This window comes from Condylura cristata, unplaced genomic scaffold, assembly GCF_000260355.1.
Source record: "Condylura cristata isolate star-nosed mole 26May11 unplaced genomic scaffold, ConCri1.0 scaffold00002, whole genome shotgun sequence".
Taxonomy (NCBI): domain Eukaryota; kingdom Metazoa; phylum Chordata; class Mammalia; order Eulipotyphla; family Talpidae; genus Condylura; species Condylura cristata.
The window spans coordinates 84,746,404-84,761,383 of record NW_004567103.1 but is presented as its reverse complement, the minus strand read 5'-3'; the positions used below and the strand labels follow the sequence as shown (position 1 = coordinate 84,761,383).

The 14,980-nt window shown below is 38.2% G+C and overlaps 1 protein-coding gene across 1 annotated transcript in view; it reads right to left on the bottom strand.

Annotated features, from left to right (window-relative positions):
- The window catches only part of CNTNAP5 (contactin associated protein-like 5), an 827,651-nt gene that overhangs the window by 312,707 nt on the left and 499,964 nt on the right, over positions 1–14,980 (bottom strand). Inside the window, exon 11 of the mRNA XM_012727192.1 lies at positions 7,746–7,852. Within this exon, the coding sequence (XP_012582646.1) occupies positions 7,746–7,852 (107 nt within the window). The remainder of the gene's footprint in view (positions 1–7,745; positions 7,853–14,980) is intronic.

Genomic DNA, 14,980 nt, shown 5'->3' with positions numbered 1-14,980 from the left:
GAACTTTCTAATCTCTCCCACTAAATGACAGAGTTCTTGTCCATGTAATCTGACATTACTCTGTGTATAGCTCAGTTGTCTACTGGTGTATATAGCAAACAGCCCATATCTGCTGAATAGCAGAGACCAGACAAGGGTGGGCACCCTCCTGTCCTTCTGGAGACTTACCTGATGGCACACTGAATCATCTTTTCTGCTTATCTGTCTGTTTCATGAAGTAAACTATATGACCTTATGTCACCCATTCCTTGCACGAGTTTAATACAAATATTTTTAAAAAGCAGCCCCTAACCTAAAAGAGTTGTTAGCCTTTTAGGAAAGTTAATATAAGTGAAGATAATGATACAAATGTTTGTGGTCAAATGAAGCACGGTATGGATTCAACATTCCATTTTTTTTTTTGTCTTTACATGTCTAATTGCAGGTAGGAACATGTGCTGATGACACTTGAAGTTATGTATGGATATACATTTACTTTAAATCTTGAAAGGAAACCTACAGAATAATATTAGGATATGAGCTGCCCTGAGATAAAAGATGTGAGTGATGCTTTCACACCCACCTCTGATGACGTGGATCTCTTACCCTCTCCAGCCTTTCATTCCAACCACAAAAATGTGACAGTTAGAGAACTACTTACCTAATGCTAAATATCAAAAGTGCTATCCCTCTTTGATGACTAGTGTAGAGTTTGATATGAGCCAGACAACTTGATATGCTCCCAATCAATACCTGGCTATTGACCATCCAATGGGAGAAGCACTATATCAGGCCTGGGAGAGGAAGAAAGCTGACATCCTCTTGCCAAGCTGAAAAGTGATCTAAAAGCCATTGTTAGGGTGTCAGAGAGTCTTCAATGAAAAAGAATTAGAAGATGCTGAAAAATGGTGAAGAGAACTTGAAAAGGGACCATGTAAATGTCATCAGACATTGATATTGAAAAGATCAGCGACAGTCCTATTCAATAGGAGACATACAGCAGATGACAATTACATATAACTGAGTCTACTCAATGAGAGAGTAATGATCAAAATGCATAGCTCCTGATATCATATCTGTTTCAAAAGGGGCTTGTCTGATAAAGTTTGGAGATTTTTTTTTCCTATTATACAAGTCATATAAATAAAGGGATTTTATTCATCTGGAATACACAATAAGAGACAACAATAACTTATATTTCAATATGCAAATGCTTTAGGAAAAATATATGCCAAATGTTTATAATAAATAATTCTGAAAAGAAGCTGAGACAGGATATCAGGAAATAGTAGTCAAAGTTTAAACTATAACAAGCATTTAAAAAAGCAAGTTGGAAATATAAATTGACAACCTTAAAACTATTCACAACCTTTGACTCAATTATGCCAATGCCAGAATCTATTAAAAAAATATATATATATAAAATGTGAAGTCAAACATGGATGGTGCTGGCAGGGATTAAGCTCAGTGAAATAAGCCAGAAAGAAAAAGAAAAGTATCAAAGGTCTCTCATATAGAAGAAATGTAAAGGAAATAAGGAATCAGAAAATAAAAAAAGTAAATATAATAAAGTAAAAATCAAAATCATCAAGCGACTTTAGATCAGAGACATTCTGTAGGGGAAGAGGAGAGGGAAGGCCCAGGAAAGGGGTGGGAAGAGCACAGAGGTCACGGTGATCATGCACGGAGGAATTGGTGGTGGGAAACCATGAAGAAACCATACATGGTACAAAAATGAAGGATGATGTAATGAATATATTTAAATTTAAAAGATAGAATAAAATGTGGAGCTAACACATGTGATCACAAAGTTACTCACTGTAGTACTGGTTACAATGAATATTATTTGGAAATAACAAGGGTTCTTTCCCTCAAAAAAAGAAAAATAAATATCAATATAATCAAATAAAAACAGCAAAAAGTCAGTAAACAGACTATTTGTTATGTAATCATAGAGTGGTATTTATATGTGAAATGTTTTGGTTATCAAGGAAAATGAGCTTGGATTTCTCCTAAGGAACATATTTTATAAAGATCATATTTGGAATTCAGAAATAAATAGACCTAGTCATTTGTCCTTACATGAGTCAGTCAAATATCTACATTACCCCAAAACATCACAAAAACACTTCCCTCATCATGTCTTTGTTCATGTCAGTCTTTGTTTTAATAGCTTTCCTCATCCCTTATGTTTATTCTAAATTTAGCTGTCCTCCAAGTTCTAACTCATACTACTTCCTTCCATGATGTTTTCCCAATTATTCTAGAACACAAACCTTCTCATCATCACTAATCACATGGATAGATTTGCAAATATCTTATTTGTTGGAGAAAGGAAATAAGATACAAGATTTATGATTCCCTACATTTAAATCCTAGCTCTATTGTTTGCTAACTGAATGACCTCAAGGAAGTTACATTACCTTCCTGAGAGTCAATATGTTCCTCTACAATAATGAAAATAAAATATCACTCACCTTTCTTTATCACTGACCTCTTCATTATACTCCTATTACCAAAACCTTTTCTTTTTACTCTTAACTTAGATTCCTAATAAGTTACCTAATAAGGTACACATGGTAAACCACAACCAAAAAGTGTCCTGAGTATATAGAAATTTGAATCCTATTGTGTAACTCTTTAAATTATTACATTATAAAACCAATAGCCAAGCCTCCCTGGTAGGTTAAGAGGTTAAGTCTCAGCTCTATGACACTATCAGCAGCCACTACAGCATCAGTTCTATCTCTGGCCAGAGAGATGGCCTGCATGGCACAGCAGACCTCTCCTGTCTCACCCACTGCTCCTCTCAGCAGAATTTTTCAATCTTCCTGATCTGCTCCTAACTCTGAATTCTGACAAATCCTTTCACCCCCTATCCCCTGTACCCCTGGCTGCAGGGGTATATGTAAAAATAAGTAAATATTTTTAAATAAATATTTAATATTTTTTAAAGATTTACTTATTTATGCATACAGAACTGGGGTACAAGCCAGAGGTGCAGAGGCAGTGAGAGGATACACTAGAGATTGAGTGAGCAGCAGAGTAGGCAGATTTATGAAGGACACTGCTGAAGGGAACAGCAGGCTGGTCAGGGGAGGTCTGCCATGCCATGTGGATCACATCTGGGGTCAGGGATCGAACTTGCACTGAAGCAGCTGCTGCTCACTTGCAGTGCTGCCTCTTAACCCATTGAGCCACCAGGGAGGACCCTAAATAAATTTTAAAAAATAAACAAAAGGTAAGGGCCCCCTGGTGGTGCAATATGTTAAAGCACAGCATTATGAAGCTATCCACACCCACTTCTTCATGGAGTTTGATCCCTTTGCAGGGCAGTGACCCACATGGTGCAGCAGACCTCTCCTATCTTACTGGTTGCAACCCTAAGAAGTGTATTTCAGTAGGTCCTCCAGTTGTGCAACCTACTGTCTCACCCCCTACCACTACCAGCCCCCCCCACACACACACACACACACACACACACACACACATCTCTGGACTGTACAGTAGTTCTTGTATGCATAAATGAATAACATCTAAAAATAAAATAAAATGAATAACCATGGTAACTATCTCTAGTGGTCTAAAGGCATTAAATGTCAACAGAGATTGTAAATGTTATTTTGCCTTCAGTTTCTACTCTAAAGAATAGGAAACAGGGCCCTCCCTAGTGGTGCAGTGGGTTAAAGCACAGCACTAAGAAGTTTAAGCCACTGCCGCATGAGTTCAATACCCGCCTGCCCCAGAGGTGACCCACATGGCACAGCAGACCTCTCCAGACCCACCCGCTGCTCCCCTCAGCAGTGTACTTCGTCGAACTGCCTGTTCTGCTCCCCACTCTGTCCCTGGTGAATCCTCTCACCCTCCACATCTCTGGTCTGTACCCCAGTTCTGTATGAATTAATAAATAAATCTTAAAAAAATAGGAAACAATATAGAAAGGGAATTTGCTAATCAAAACAATTTACAATGATAATCAACAGCATCCAGTGGGAGCTTATGGGATTAGTGCAGCTCTGAAATTTCCCACCCTTTCATTATCTCCTTCCTACAGAGGTGGTTTTGAGCAAAATATGCTTGAAAAGTCACCCAACTTGTACATTCTGGTTCTTTATTTGTCATCAGATAAAGAGAAAGAAAATAGAAATGACATGACAATTTATCTATTCTCAATTGCAAAATAATTTGTCTAAGGTAAGTATTTTCATTTTGACATTCTTTAAAGAGTCTTCCATATCTTCTTCACACAGACCCCACTCATCTACAGGCCTGGACAGTGTGATCTACAGGTCTATCAGTTCACATTTACTAGGAGGACCAATGATGAAAAACAAAATTAACCCTAAAAAAGCTGAAAAGAGGTTTAAGTCTTAGTGTTATCACCTCCATCACAACTATAACCTGAAATCAATCTACCTCTCCTGCTCCCCTCAGCAGTGTGTTTCAGTCAATCTGCTTGTACTGCTCCCCATTCAACTCTCCAGAGAATTATCTCACCCCCTGTTCCTCTGGCCTCCACTTTAGTTCTTCTACACAAAAATAAATGAATATTTAAAAAGACATAACACTAAGATAATACTTAAGAACTAAGTAGTTTTAAAAACTATTTTACATGTCTTATAATCCTGAAGCTCTTCATGTATTGTTCTTATTGTAGATGACTGTTTCAAAGAAATATGTTCCATTCCATGTCAGACATTGCCATTTCCACAAAAGTAGAATTGTAAACTTGCTAATTTTGTTTTTCACCTGAAAGTATTCTGTGTGCTGTCTCCTGGATTTTGGCAGCTTTCATGTCTGATGGTCCCTGTGTGGGACACATTTGTCAAAAGCATGGCTTGATACACATATTTCACCCAGTTGGAGGAGAAGGACTCCTTAGAGGAAGGACAGATTCTTGAATTGCACAGATATCCAGGGTGTACTTGCTAAACCTCACAGCCACCCAAGTATCTCTGATTTGTCCTGGCTGAGTGCCCAGGAGAGAAAAGAATTTTAGCAATTCTTCAGCCCACATGGCAAGCACTGAATGATTTTACTGTGCAAACACTAAACAATTTCATGGAAAAGGAAATGAGAAGTATGTTTTTTTTTTTAATGGTATTTTCAAGGCTTGGTAAGGTGAGTCTCCTGTTCATCAACTTTGATAGTGTTCCTTTAAAAATCAGCAACTCACCTCCATTGATTTTCAACTTCACACTTTCTTCAAAGCTGCAAATCTATTTTTAGCCTGATGGATAGAGACAATTAAAGGAGAAGAACATCCACAGAGATGAATGCCTCAAAATACTGTTAAATTGCTTTAGAACAAAGTGAAAAGTTTTCAAAGTCACAGGAATGGTGTAATGTGATTTCGCCAAAATTTGGGTAGCTCTGACTTAAATCTTCCTTAGGATTCTTTCAATTGACTATTAAATCAATGGTTATTCTATTTGCCTCTGAACCTGTTGGGAGACCATTGGCTTAAAACTCTGGACAGTTATATATGTATAGAAGTACATGTTGTTCTTGGTTATCTAGGTCTCATCATTTAGTGTACACTCAGCAGTTAGAGACTGGTTTTATTAGGAACTTTAAAACCATGTGATTTTAGCCTTAAAAGGTTCTATGAGAACTTATTAGTTTGCACTCATAGGATCAGAGAGCAACCCTGATATCATTCTAGAAAACTCTAGAATGATAAAAGTATACATTTTATTCTACTTAAGAGATAGGATTAAATTTGATCTTTCTCTGTCCAGTATTTCTTCACTAGTTCAATTTTTTTTATTATTTTTTAAAGATTTATTTATTTATTCGTACAGAACTGGGGTACAGGCCAGAAATGTGGAGGGTGAGAGGATTCACCAGAGACAGAGTGGGGAACAGAACAGGCAGATCGACGAAGTTCACTGCTGAAGGGAGCAGCGGGCGGGTGGGTCAGGAGAGGTCTGCCTCACCATGTGGATCTCCTCCAGGGCAGGCAGGGATCCAGCTCATGTGGAAGTGGCTTAAGCTTCTTTGTGCTGTGTTTTAACCCGCTGCACCATCAGGGAGGGCCCCACTAGTTCAAATTTTTAAAGTAGAGAAGTTTAAACAGGGCATTTCATTATATAACCAGACAGTGTTTTCTGTTTCCTCAAATAACTAACAAAGACAATATCATTCCATAAAAAACACTGGAATTTATTTGATCAGATTTCTTTGTAGGGGTCATTCAAGGGAAAGAAATGGTCATGCAGTTGCTGAGAGTTCTTCAGGGACCAGGGATGAAAACATCAACATTGCATATCCTGTAGCAAAGCCTGATTCCTGCCCAGGCAGCAACTATCTCTTCCTTTCTGTATTCCTGAGTATCATCCCAGTAATTGCAGGAACTAAAGAAAAACTGAAGAGATGTGTCCTGTGGGACAGTTTCACTATAGCCCTCAGGAAGTTCCACCCATGATTTGGCTCTTACATTATTCTAGAAGTTTCCTTTCCTACCCTTCTACTTTCTAAGTTAAGTCCAAATTTCACATTTCCTCTAAAATCTCTGACAATAGTAGAGAACAACTTCAGATAATGTCTTGTCAATTAGATTTATAGTTCATTTCACACTGTTTGATGTACAGTTCTCTAAATGGCAAAATTCCACTTTGTTACATGTTTTTGCTTGGTGATCTAGCAAGACTATGTAATTATAAATTTTAGAGTTCATGTTATCTATTTATTTATTATTCCTCACCCATTGTTCTTTGTGCACTTTAGCTTTCTTATTATCATTCCTCATCACTGTCAACATTGTTCAACCACATGAAGATGCTTTGAGAATCAATTTCTTTCTCATTGTGTTCTCACTATATTCCTGCTGCAAGATCTGTTCCAGTCTTCTGTGTGAAGCTTACATCATGTTGACATGCATTCATCAATACTTAGCACCAATCAGCTCATTGTGTTGTTGCTGATCCCCAGTAAAAGAGCACTTCTACCCCTGCTGAAGTTAGGTGTGCCCAGGTGACTTCATTTAGCCATAGAATATAAGTGGAATTAAGGTTTATCATTTCCAGGTAGTAACTTTTAAAAGTTAACACTCTATATGCTGTGCTTCCTTCTTGTCATGGCGTAAGGTTTCCTGCTAGGATCCCTGAAAGGGGACAATGTACAAGGACACCTGACAAGCATGACATATTGCTTGTTACTGTGTTAATGAAATATCAAGTTGTTTATTACAGCAGCATTACTCAGTCCATCTAAACAGTAAAGTTGACTTAATAGCTATCCTTGGGCCTCCTTGGTGGTTTAGGAATGAAATCTCAGCACTGTCACAGCTACAGCCTGAGTTCCATTCCCTGCCAGGGGGGTGACCCACATGGCACAGCAGACCTTCCTGTCTCACCCACTTCTCCTCTCAGCAGTGTGTCTCAGTACATCTGCCTATTCTGTTCTGTCTTGCTGAATCCTCTCACCCCTCGCACCTCTGGCCTACATCTCAGTTCTTCTACATGCAAAAATAAATAATTTAATATTTGTCCTTTGCATGCCCACAGCATTTTGTCTTGCCACTACTCTGACACAAACCCCATTTCCTGTCCATCTTTCTGGTAGACCATAATCTCCATGAGGATGTGGCTTGTATCCATGTATCCTCCAAGCCTACCGCAGAATTTGGCATATATCATCCTCTCCAGAGATACATGTTGAATGAATAAATGTATTCAGCCTCATGCTAAATAGAACCTGAAGTTAACACTGCCATTCTTGGGTTTGTGTCCAATCCCACTGTGGCTAACCATGAGTCTACTCACAGTTGTGACAGGTGGCACCAGTGTAGCTTGTATCACTGCAGTTACAGTAGAAGGTTGTCCAAGACTGAGAGCAGCTTCCTCCATGCTCACAGTAGTTTGGCAAACACCTAATGGGACAAAAAAGTAAACACAAACGTAATAATCCAAATCAGTTGAAGTAAAGGGCAAAATGAAAATATGTTATATATGACCACATAGGTTAAAGTGGAATTGGTCTTCTAGAGTGCTATACCTAAGTCAGACTTGAATGATACCAAAATCACACAATAGCCAGTTCCATCCACCAAGAAGGACAATACCTTAGGCCATCTGTTAAGCATTTCAACATGGAACAACATTTTCACTGGCTAAAATCTAATTTTAAGTTTCTCCTCAAATGAAGGTTTTGCCTTACCATAGAAAAAATATAAAAAGATTATGAATTTACAGTTTGGAAAGATTTTGTGTTTCTAAAGGAAAGGGGATATAATTAAGAAGACTTCCTCATGATCTCTTTTGGGTGACAGCTGAGAATCTATTTTTAAGCTACAATGAAATTTGGAAAGATGCTACCTGAGCAGTTAATGTGTCATAACATTATTAAACTCCCAATGCCACCCTTCAAATGAGGTCTTTATTTGTATTAAGAAAACAGTAAGACTAAAGACTATTTTGAATATTTATACCATGCATGTTAAAAATTCTCTGAAGCATTCAAATGATTTGACCCAGCAATCACAATCAAGTAGCTATACTTAAGGATATATTTAAAAATATGAAAACTCTATAGGCTAATTATTATCCTTTACAATATCATTCACAATGGTGACTCAATGTAAGTGTCCAAATTCAGAAAATTACTTAGGAAAGGTTCAGTACATAAGATAAATGGGCTATCAAAAAAACTAATACAAATGATTTTAACAAATAAGGTAGTAATAGCCCAGCACTAGATTAGGTTAAAATTCAGATGATGGCCATAACGAAATACACCTACTGGAAAATAGGTAGGAAGGAAAGAGTATTGTCACTTGAGTAAACAGGGTGAAGGGAATATTTGTTCCTTCTGGTCCAGAAAATGTCTTTAGAGTCACATTTATCTGTATTCCATATCCAGATCAGCTGTTTATTACCTGGACTCTTGGGAACTATTTCTTCTTCTCTTACACCGGATTTAAAATCTCTAAACCACAGGCATTGTTGCTACTAAGAGATAACCTGGCAAGTGCTTGATATTTGTAGTGAATAAAATTAAGGACAAAAGAAATGATAAATCCTGGAATTCTAGAAAACAATCTTGACAGGGAAAAATAATTCCATGAATTTAAAAGGAAGGAGGGTATAAGCAATGAAGTCACAAGTACTATAATACAATAAAGAGTTCATTTGGAGCTGCAGTGAAAATGAGCAGAAGTAAGATGATTGGCCCTAAATGTCTTATAAAGGTAGAAGCCCCTCCAGCAATGATTGTTTCAAAACCCAGAAACTAATATTCCTGCATATGTTCAGATGTATTATTAGGAATTTTCTGCTCAGCACAGCAAACACACAATTGTGCTGACAGAGCTTAAGTTTAAAGAAAGCTTTTTGGCGCTTTGTGGCATCCAACTATGGCTTTTTAACACAGGACATTTTAAAAAGGATGGTGATTTGCTATTTTCAAAAAAAAAAAAAAATGAATCATTCAATGAAGAAACAAGAAATGTGGTCCCTTCCCCACTCCAAATTCTACTTCTCCTGACCTTCCCTAACAGCTCCTAATCTTGGTAGAAGGGAAAATAAAGAGGTTTGTTACTCAGATGAACCCAGTCCCTGCCCCCCCAGTAACCCTGAGCTGAGCTGAAGGGAAGTGACAAGTTTGGGACCTCACAGTCCTCATCTATAGAATCTAAATGGGGTTCTTTGTGTACTGGAGAACAGATGTGGCAGATGCCATGCCCTCCTGCCCTGGCTCCCTTTTGTCTTCTGTACCCCAATTTTTCTCAGCATCTTAACACCTTTTCCCCACAATTTTTATTTCTCCAATGATTTCCCTCTACAAATGCCAGGTTCTTAAATGCCTTCTACATATTCCCACCCCATCCATTCCATTCCATTCTACTTTCCCCCACATCTCACGTGTACACATATTATGACTGACAACAATGGTATCATCAGCCCTTTCTTTCCTTCAAAGAAAAATGTTTGTTGCTTCAAAGATGGCAAGTTGAAGAAAGTCTGGTGACGTATCCTGTTCTTTTGGTTTGGGCATCAAGAAAGTTCAGATTTTTGACAGAAAACTCAGGAATTCTCTGTGGCCAAGTTTTTAACCAGGAGGTTAAAACATTGCAAGAGAAAAAACAAAATGAATAAATAAAATGCTGAGCTGTAATGTAAAAAAAAAGAAAGAAAGAAAGAAAGAAAAAATTGGAGGAAGTCTTGACATTTGTTCTCAAATTTAGCTGCAATTCTGAACTTCCTGAGGACTGATTATTTTATTAGGTTCTGTGAGATCATCCAAAATCTATCCAGGAAGGCCTTTATTTCACTCACTTGAATTGGGATTTTACTTTCAACTAGCAGAATACTAACTTTTTGCAAAATAGCATTATAAAATATAGAACAAAATAAAGCCATCTTTTTTTTTTCCTTATAAGCTACACTTTAAAATATTTTAAAACCTGGAGAAGTCAAGCATGTAGAAAGAGGGATCTTGGAGAAAGTTATAAGAAATACCTACCTGGGTACTTTGAACTTATCTTTAGTCATTTTCATTTAGTGGTGTTAATAAACTCAGTTTACCACAAAAATATAAGCTAAAAATTCATTTTATTATGGTCACTCAAAAAAGACAAAGATGTCATTCTGGGAGAAATCTGGGTAAGGGAAAATCTAATATTCCTAGAAAAAGAAAATAAAAGAAAGCTCAGGGCTACCAGAGAGTTTGGTTTATTTGTTCAACATATACTGTAATTAGAAAAACTCATCTATAAATTAGACACTCAAAAGAAAAGAGGAGCTGTCCTAACATGCTTACTTAAGGAGGATGTTTTTATGAACACAATTTCCATATTCTTTAATCAGTTCATTTTAACTAGTGCTTTGTTTCTTTTTCTCTCTACTTGGCATAAACTGAGCAATTAAGACAGGAAATCAAAAAGAGAATAATGAAAAGATACAGAAGTAAAATGTCCATTAAATATGAAAGTAGACATGATTATAGTGTGAGGTCATTAATTCAATTTGTTAGTAGATAATCACTTAGAAACCTATTTTCTAAGCTCCTAACTGTTGCACAGATAGCTGGATTCAGTTGGACATGATTGATTTAAGCACAAAATGATTAACACAGAAAGCTTTCAACAGGAACACATCAGTTTTCTTCAAAATTTCAAGAAACTAAATGAGCTGCCCTGGGGATGCTTGACAGCAAAGGAGTAGACAATGGTGTAGAACTGTTAGCAGCTGTTTACCTCTATAATAAGCAGTGTGTGAAAGGTGAAAGGAAGGAAGGGTTGAAGGAAGAGTGTTGAAGAGTTAGGAATGGAAGGGGAAAGCAATTTATGTAATGGTGACTACAGTCATATCAGAGAACTTACATTTTGACCCAAATCTAAACTTCCTACAAAAGAGAAGGATAACTGCTAGTAAGTCTGTGGACAATCCAGTCTAGAGAGAAGTGGGAAGAATATTCATTCTGAGTGGCTCATAGATTTCATCGGTGGTCATACCCAATACATACCCATCGGTGGTCTGTTTGGTGATGTGCTGGATTGTTCACAAAGATAAATTGTCTCTCTTAAAGGCTGAGGCATCGCTAGGGACACAGGTCAATAAAGTGTTTCTAAACAAGGTAAGGGTTTTACAGGATGCTGGGGAATTGAGTCACTAGAGGCAGAAGTGTCTAGCGTTTAAGTTAAGTCTAGTTTCAAGCATCCAGTAAGCCTGCTTTCTACAAAATACACTTTCTCCAGTGACATAAGTAAGAAGAAAAAGACCCCTGTAGTTTTTCTCCAGACAAGGTCAGAAAGTTATTTCCCTAACTCAACTTCTAATTGGAGCCAGGATTTTCCAGCTGGCTGAGACCTGGGAAAATGTTACGGAAACAGTGGGATTCCAGATAGTTCTGCAAAATGCAGGCTATCGATTTGTACTTCAGAAAATTTCACAGAAGAAATATCAATCTTTGGCTTCTTAAGCAAAAAGCAGATTAGTGAATTGTATTCATAGCAAGTATTATGACTACACATGACTGCAACTTCCAAGTTTATAGTTAGTACTCTCGCCTGATTCAAGACTTCTAAGTCTGCCTGCTTGACAGTTCCACTTGAGTATCAGTTTTTTCAAACTTTGTGTGTCCAAACCTAAATTCTGATCTCCTATCTCACCTCTTGCCCCCATCTGCTCCATCCACATTCTTTAGTCTCAGAAGATAGCAAGTCTTTAGGTGCCTCTGTGTATCAAGAGACCCCCAAAGAGGAAGCCCCCACAGACATATAGCACACATCTGAGCTATGAGCAAATCACTCCTGTCCCGTCCTGCATCGAACCACTTCTTATTTTGCAAGTTAAAGCTGTGAACAACCCAGGTTAGAGTGAATTGGGGAAAAGCATCATCCCCAGTGGTCCAGGGACTTCATCAGAAGTCAAGTTCAATCTGTAAAGGAACTACTGGCAGAAATGTCTGGGGATATCTGGCAACATTGGACTACCAATATCTAACTAAAACAACTGTAATTGTCAGCTAACTGGTTTCCCATATTACTATTATCCCCTCTGTCAATTCCCAACACAGGAGTCAGAGAGACTCTTTTAACACCTAAGGTGGGTCATAACGAAACCCTCTGTATCTCCCTGCTTTATACAAGGTGAAGGCAACATGAAATGACCTACTAGTTCCTATTGATCTGAAATCCTATTGATTCTCTAAACTTACCCTACACCTCTCCTTTTCTGTATCTACCCAGTCTTGTCTCCTCCTCCCAAATGTACACAAGGGATGTACCTTTGCCTGGTCTTTGCTTTCTTCCACCAGGAATGTTCTTCCTCATAGCCTACTCCTTACCTTCTTCTATGCCTTCTCAAAGAAGCATATTGCTATAGGCTATTTAAAATTGCAGGTCTTGCCTCCTCATGTCCTCCACCCCCACCACTGGTAGCACAAGGAGTTAAAGCATAGCACTGGGAAGCTAACCTCAGCGGCTTCAGCATGAGTTCAATCTCCTACTAGGGAGGTGATCCACATGGCACAGCATTCCTCTCCTGTCTCATCTGCTGCTTCTCTCAGCAGTGCACTTGCTAATCTGCCTGTTCTGTTCCTCACTCTGCCTGTTGTGGATCCTCTAACTGCCCCTGCACCTCTGGCCTGTACCCCAGTTCTGTATGAATCAATAAATAATTTTTAATAAATAAAATAAAAATATAACTCTCTCATTCACATCATTCGTCCAATCCCATTTGCTATGCAGCCCCCAGAGTCCAAACCTTAGCACTTGCTACTCTTCAACACATTATATTCACTGTTTATAAATTGATCTTATAATTTATTTCCTGTCTCCCTAACATATCAACTTCAAAGGTGTTGGTGCTTTATCTCCTTTGTTCCTTGAGTACCCAATATAGTAAAGAGGGTACACATTCAATAAGTCATTGCTGGCTGGCTGAAAGAATAAATAAATATCACATATCTGGTGCAACATTGCCCTCTTTTAGCTGATCAAGGTTACCTAGTATACCTGGTTTTCACTCATTTGCTGGAAACTGCCTGCCATTGAAGAGCACATTAAGAGCTGAGTGGGGAAGAGAACAGGTATGAGAGCCTCAGTTAATTTGCTAAATGGTGAATCAATAGTGAGACAAGAGAATCTTCTGTGCTGGGACAGATAGGTACAGAGCACTTCAGAGAGTGGAGAGAACCCAGTGAGGGAGAGGGGAAGATGCACTTGAAAAGAGTTCCCTTTCAGGGCCTTTTAAGGATGCAAATGACTGAGGGAATTCCTTTCTTTGCTATGGCTACTGGGCTACCTTTCTGGGCAAAACAACTTTCTTTTCTAAGCATTTACACAGATAATTGTCTCTGCAATGGTCATAAGCAGAACTTTTTGAAAGATGTAACTCAGAGCTCATTTGAGCAATTATTTGGCATCTCTAGTAAATCAATGTGCATTTTTGACAGATTTTAATGAGATGAAAATTCTGGAAAATTCAATAGACCTACCTAGCTGACCTTAACTTCTGTTACTGACAGCCAGACATTTTAGAATGTAATGGCCTCTAGTCAGTCCTGTGACTATACTAATCATGCTTAGCAAACTTCCTTTTCAAGTTTAGACTCTTACAAAATATATCCAATCTGGAATGCCTTTCTTGAAGACTTTGCTGTTATGAAAGCTTGGGATGAACCTTTAGCATGTGCTCACAGCCACATCTGAGATGTTGCCTTCATGCTTGGTATTCTTTCTCTATTTTCTCTTTCTTTTTAAGATTTATTTATTTGTGCATACAAAACTAGGGTACAGGCCAAAGGTGCAGGGGTGGCAAGAGGCTTCACCAGAAACAGAGTGGGGAACAGAATAGGCAGACTGATGAATAACATTGCTGAGGGGAGCAGGGGGCAAGACAGGAGAGGTCTGCTGTGCCATGTGGGTGACCTCCCAGCCTGGAATCCAAGTTGTACTGGAGCTGCTGTGACTAGCTTAGGCATGCTGTGTTTTAACACATTGTGCCACCAGGGAGGGCCCTCTTCCCTGATTTTAAAGATGAAGAAAGTTCGATATGACCAGGATATATATATATATATAACTTGTCCAAGTATAAAGTGACAGCCAAAACCTTGAGCCGCACTGCCTGTCACTTAGCAATTACAGCTGCCCACCAGCTCCTCAGACATGAACTCTGAACACGAGTCTCAGGGTATCACTTCTGCAAAGGTGAGAGAAGGCTTCACATTACCTGTCTACCACCACCAAACACATATGAGCAAATGGGAACCTATCAGTTTCCAGATCTTAAAAGATATTTTTGGTGAGAAATGAGATCTTACAGACAACTGAGAATGACAATAACATAAGAGGATAAAGCACTTATATTAATATAATTAGCAGTGATTAATTCATTTTATGGGTCCTCTACAGTGTCTGAAGGTGGGTAAAGGATTTTTTTCCATTCCCTCTTTACTATTAATTTTATGACATCGTTTATTTATTTATTTTTATTTTTTTTAAGATTTATTTATTTATTCATACAGAACTGGGGTACAGGCCAGAGATGTGGAGGGT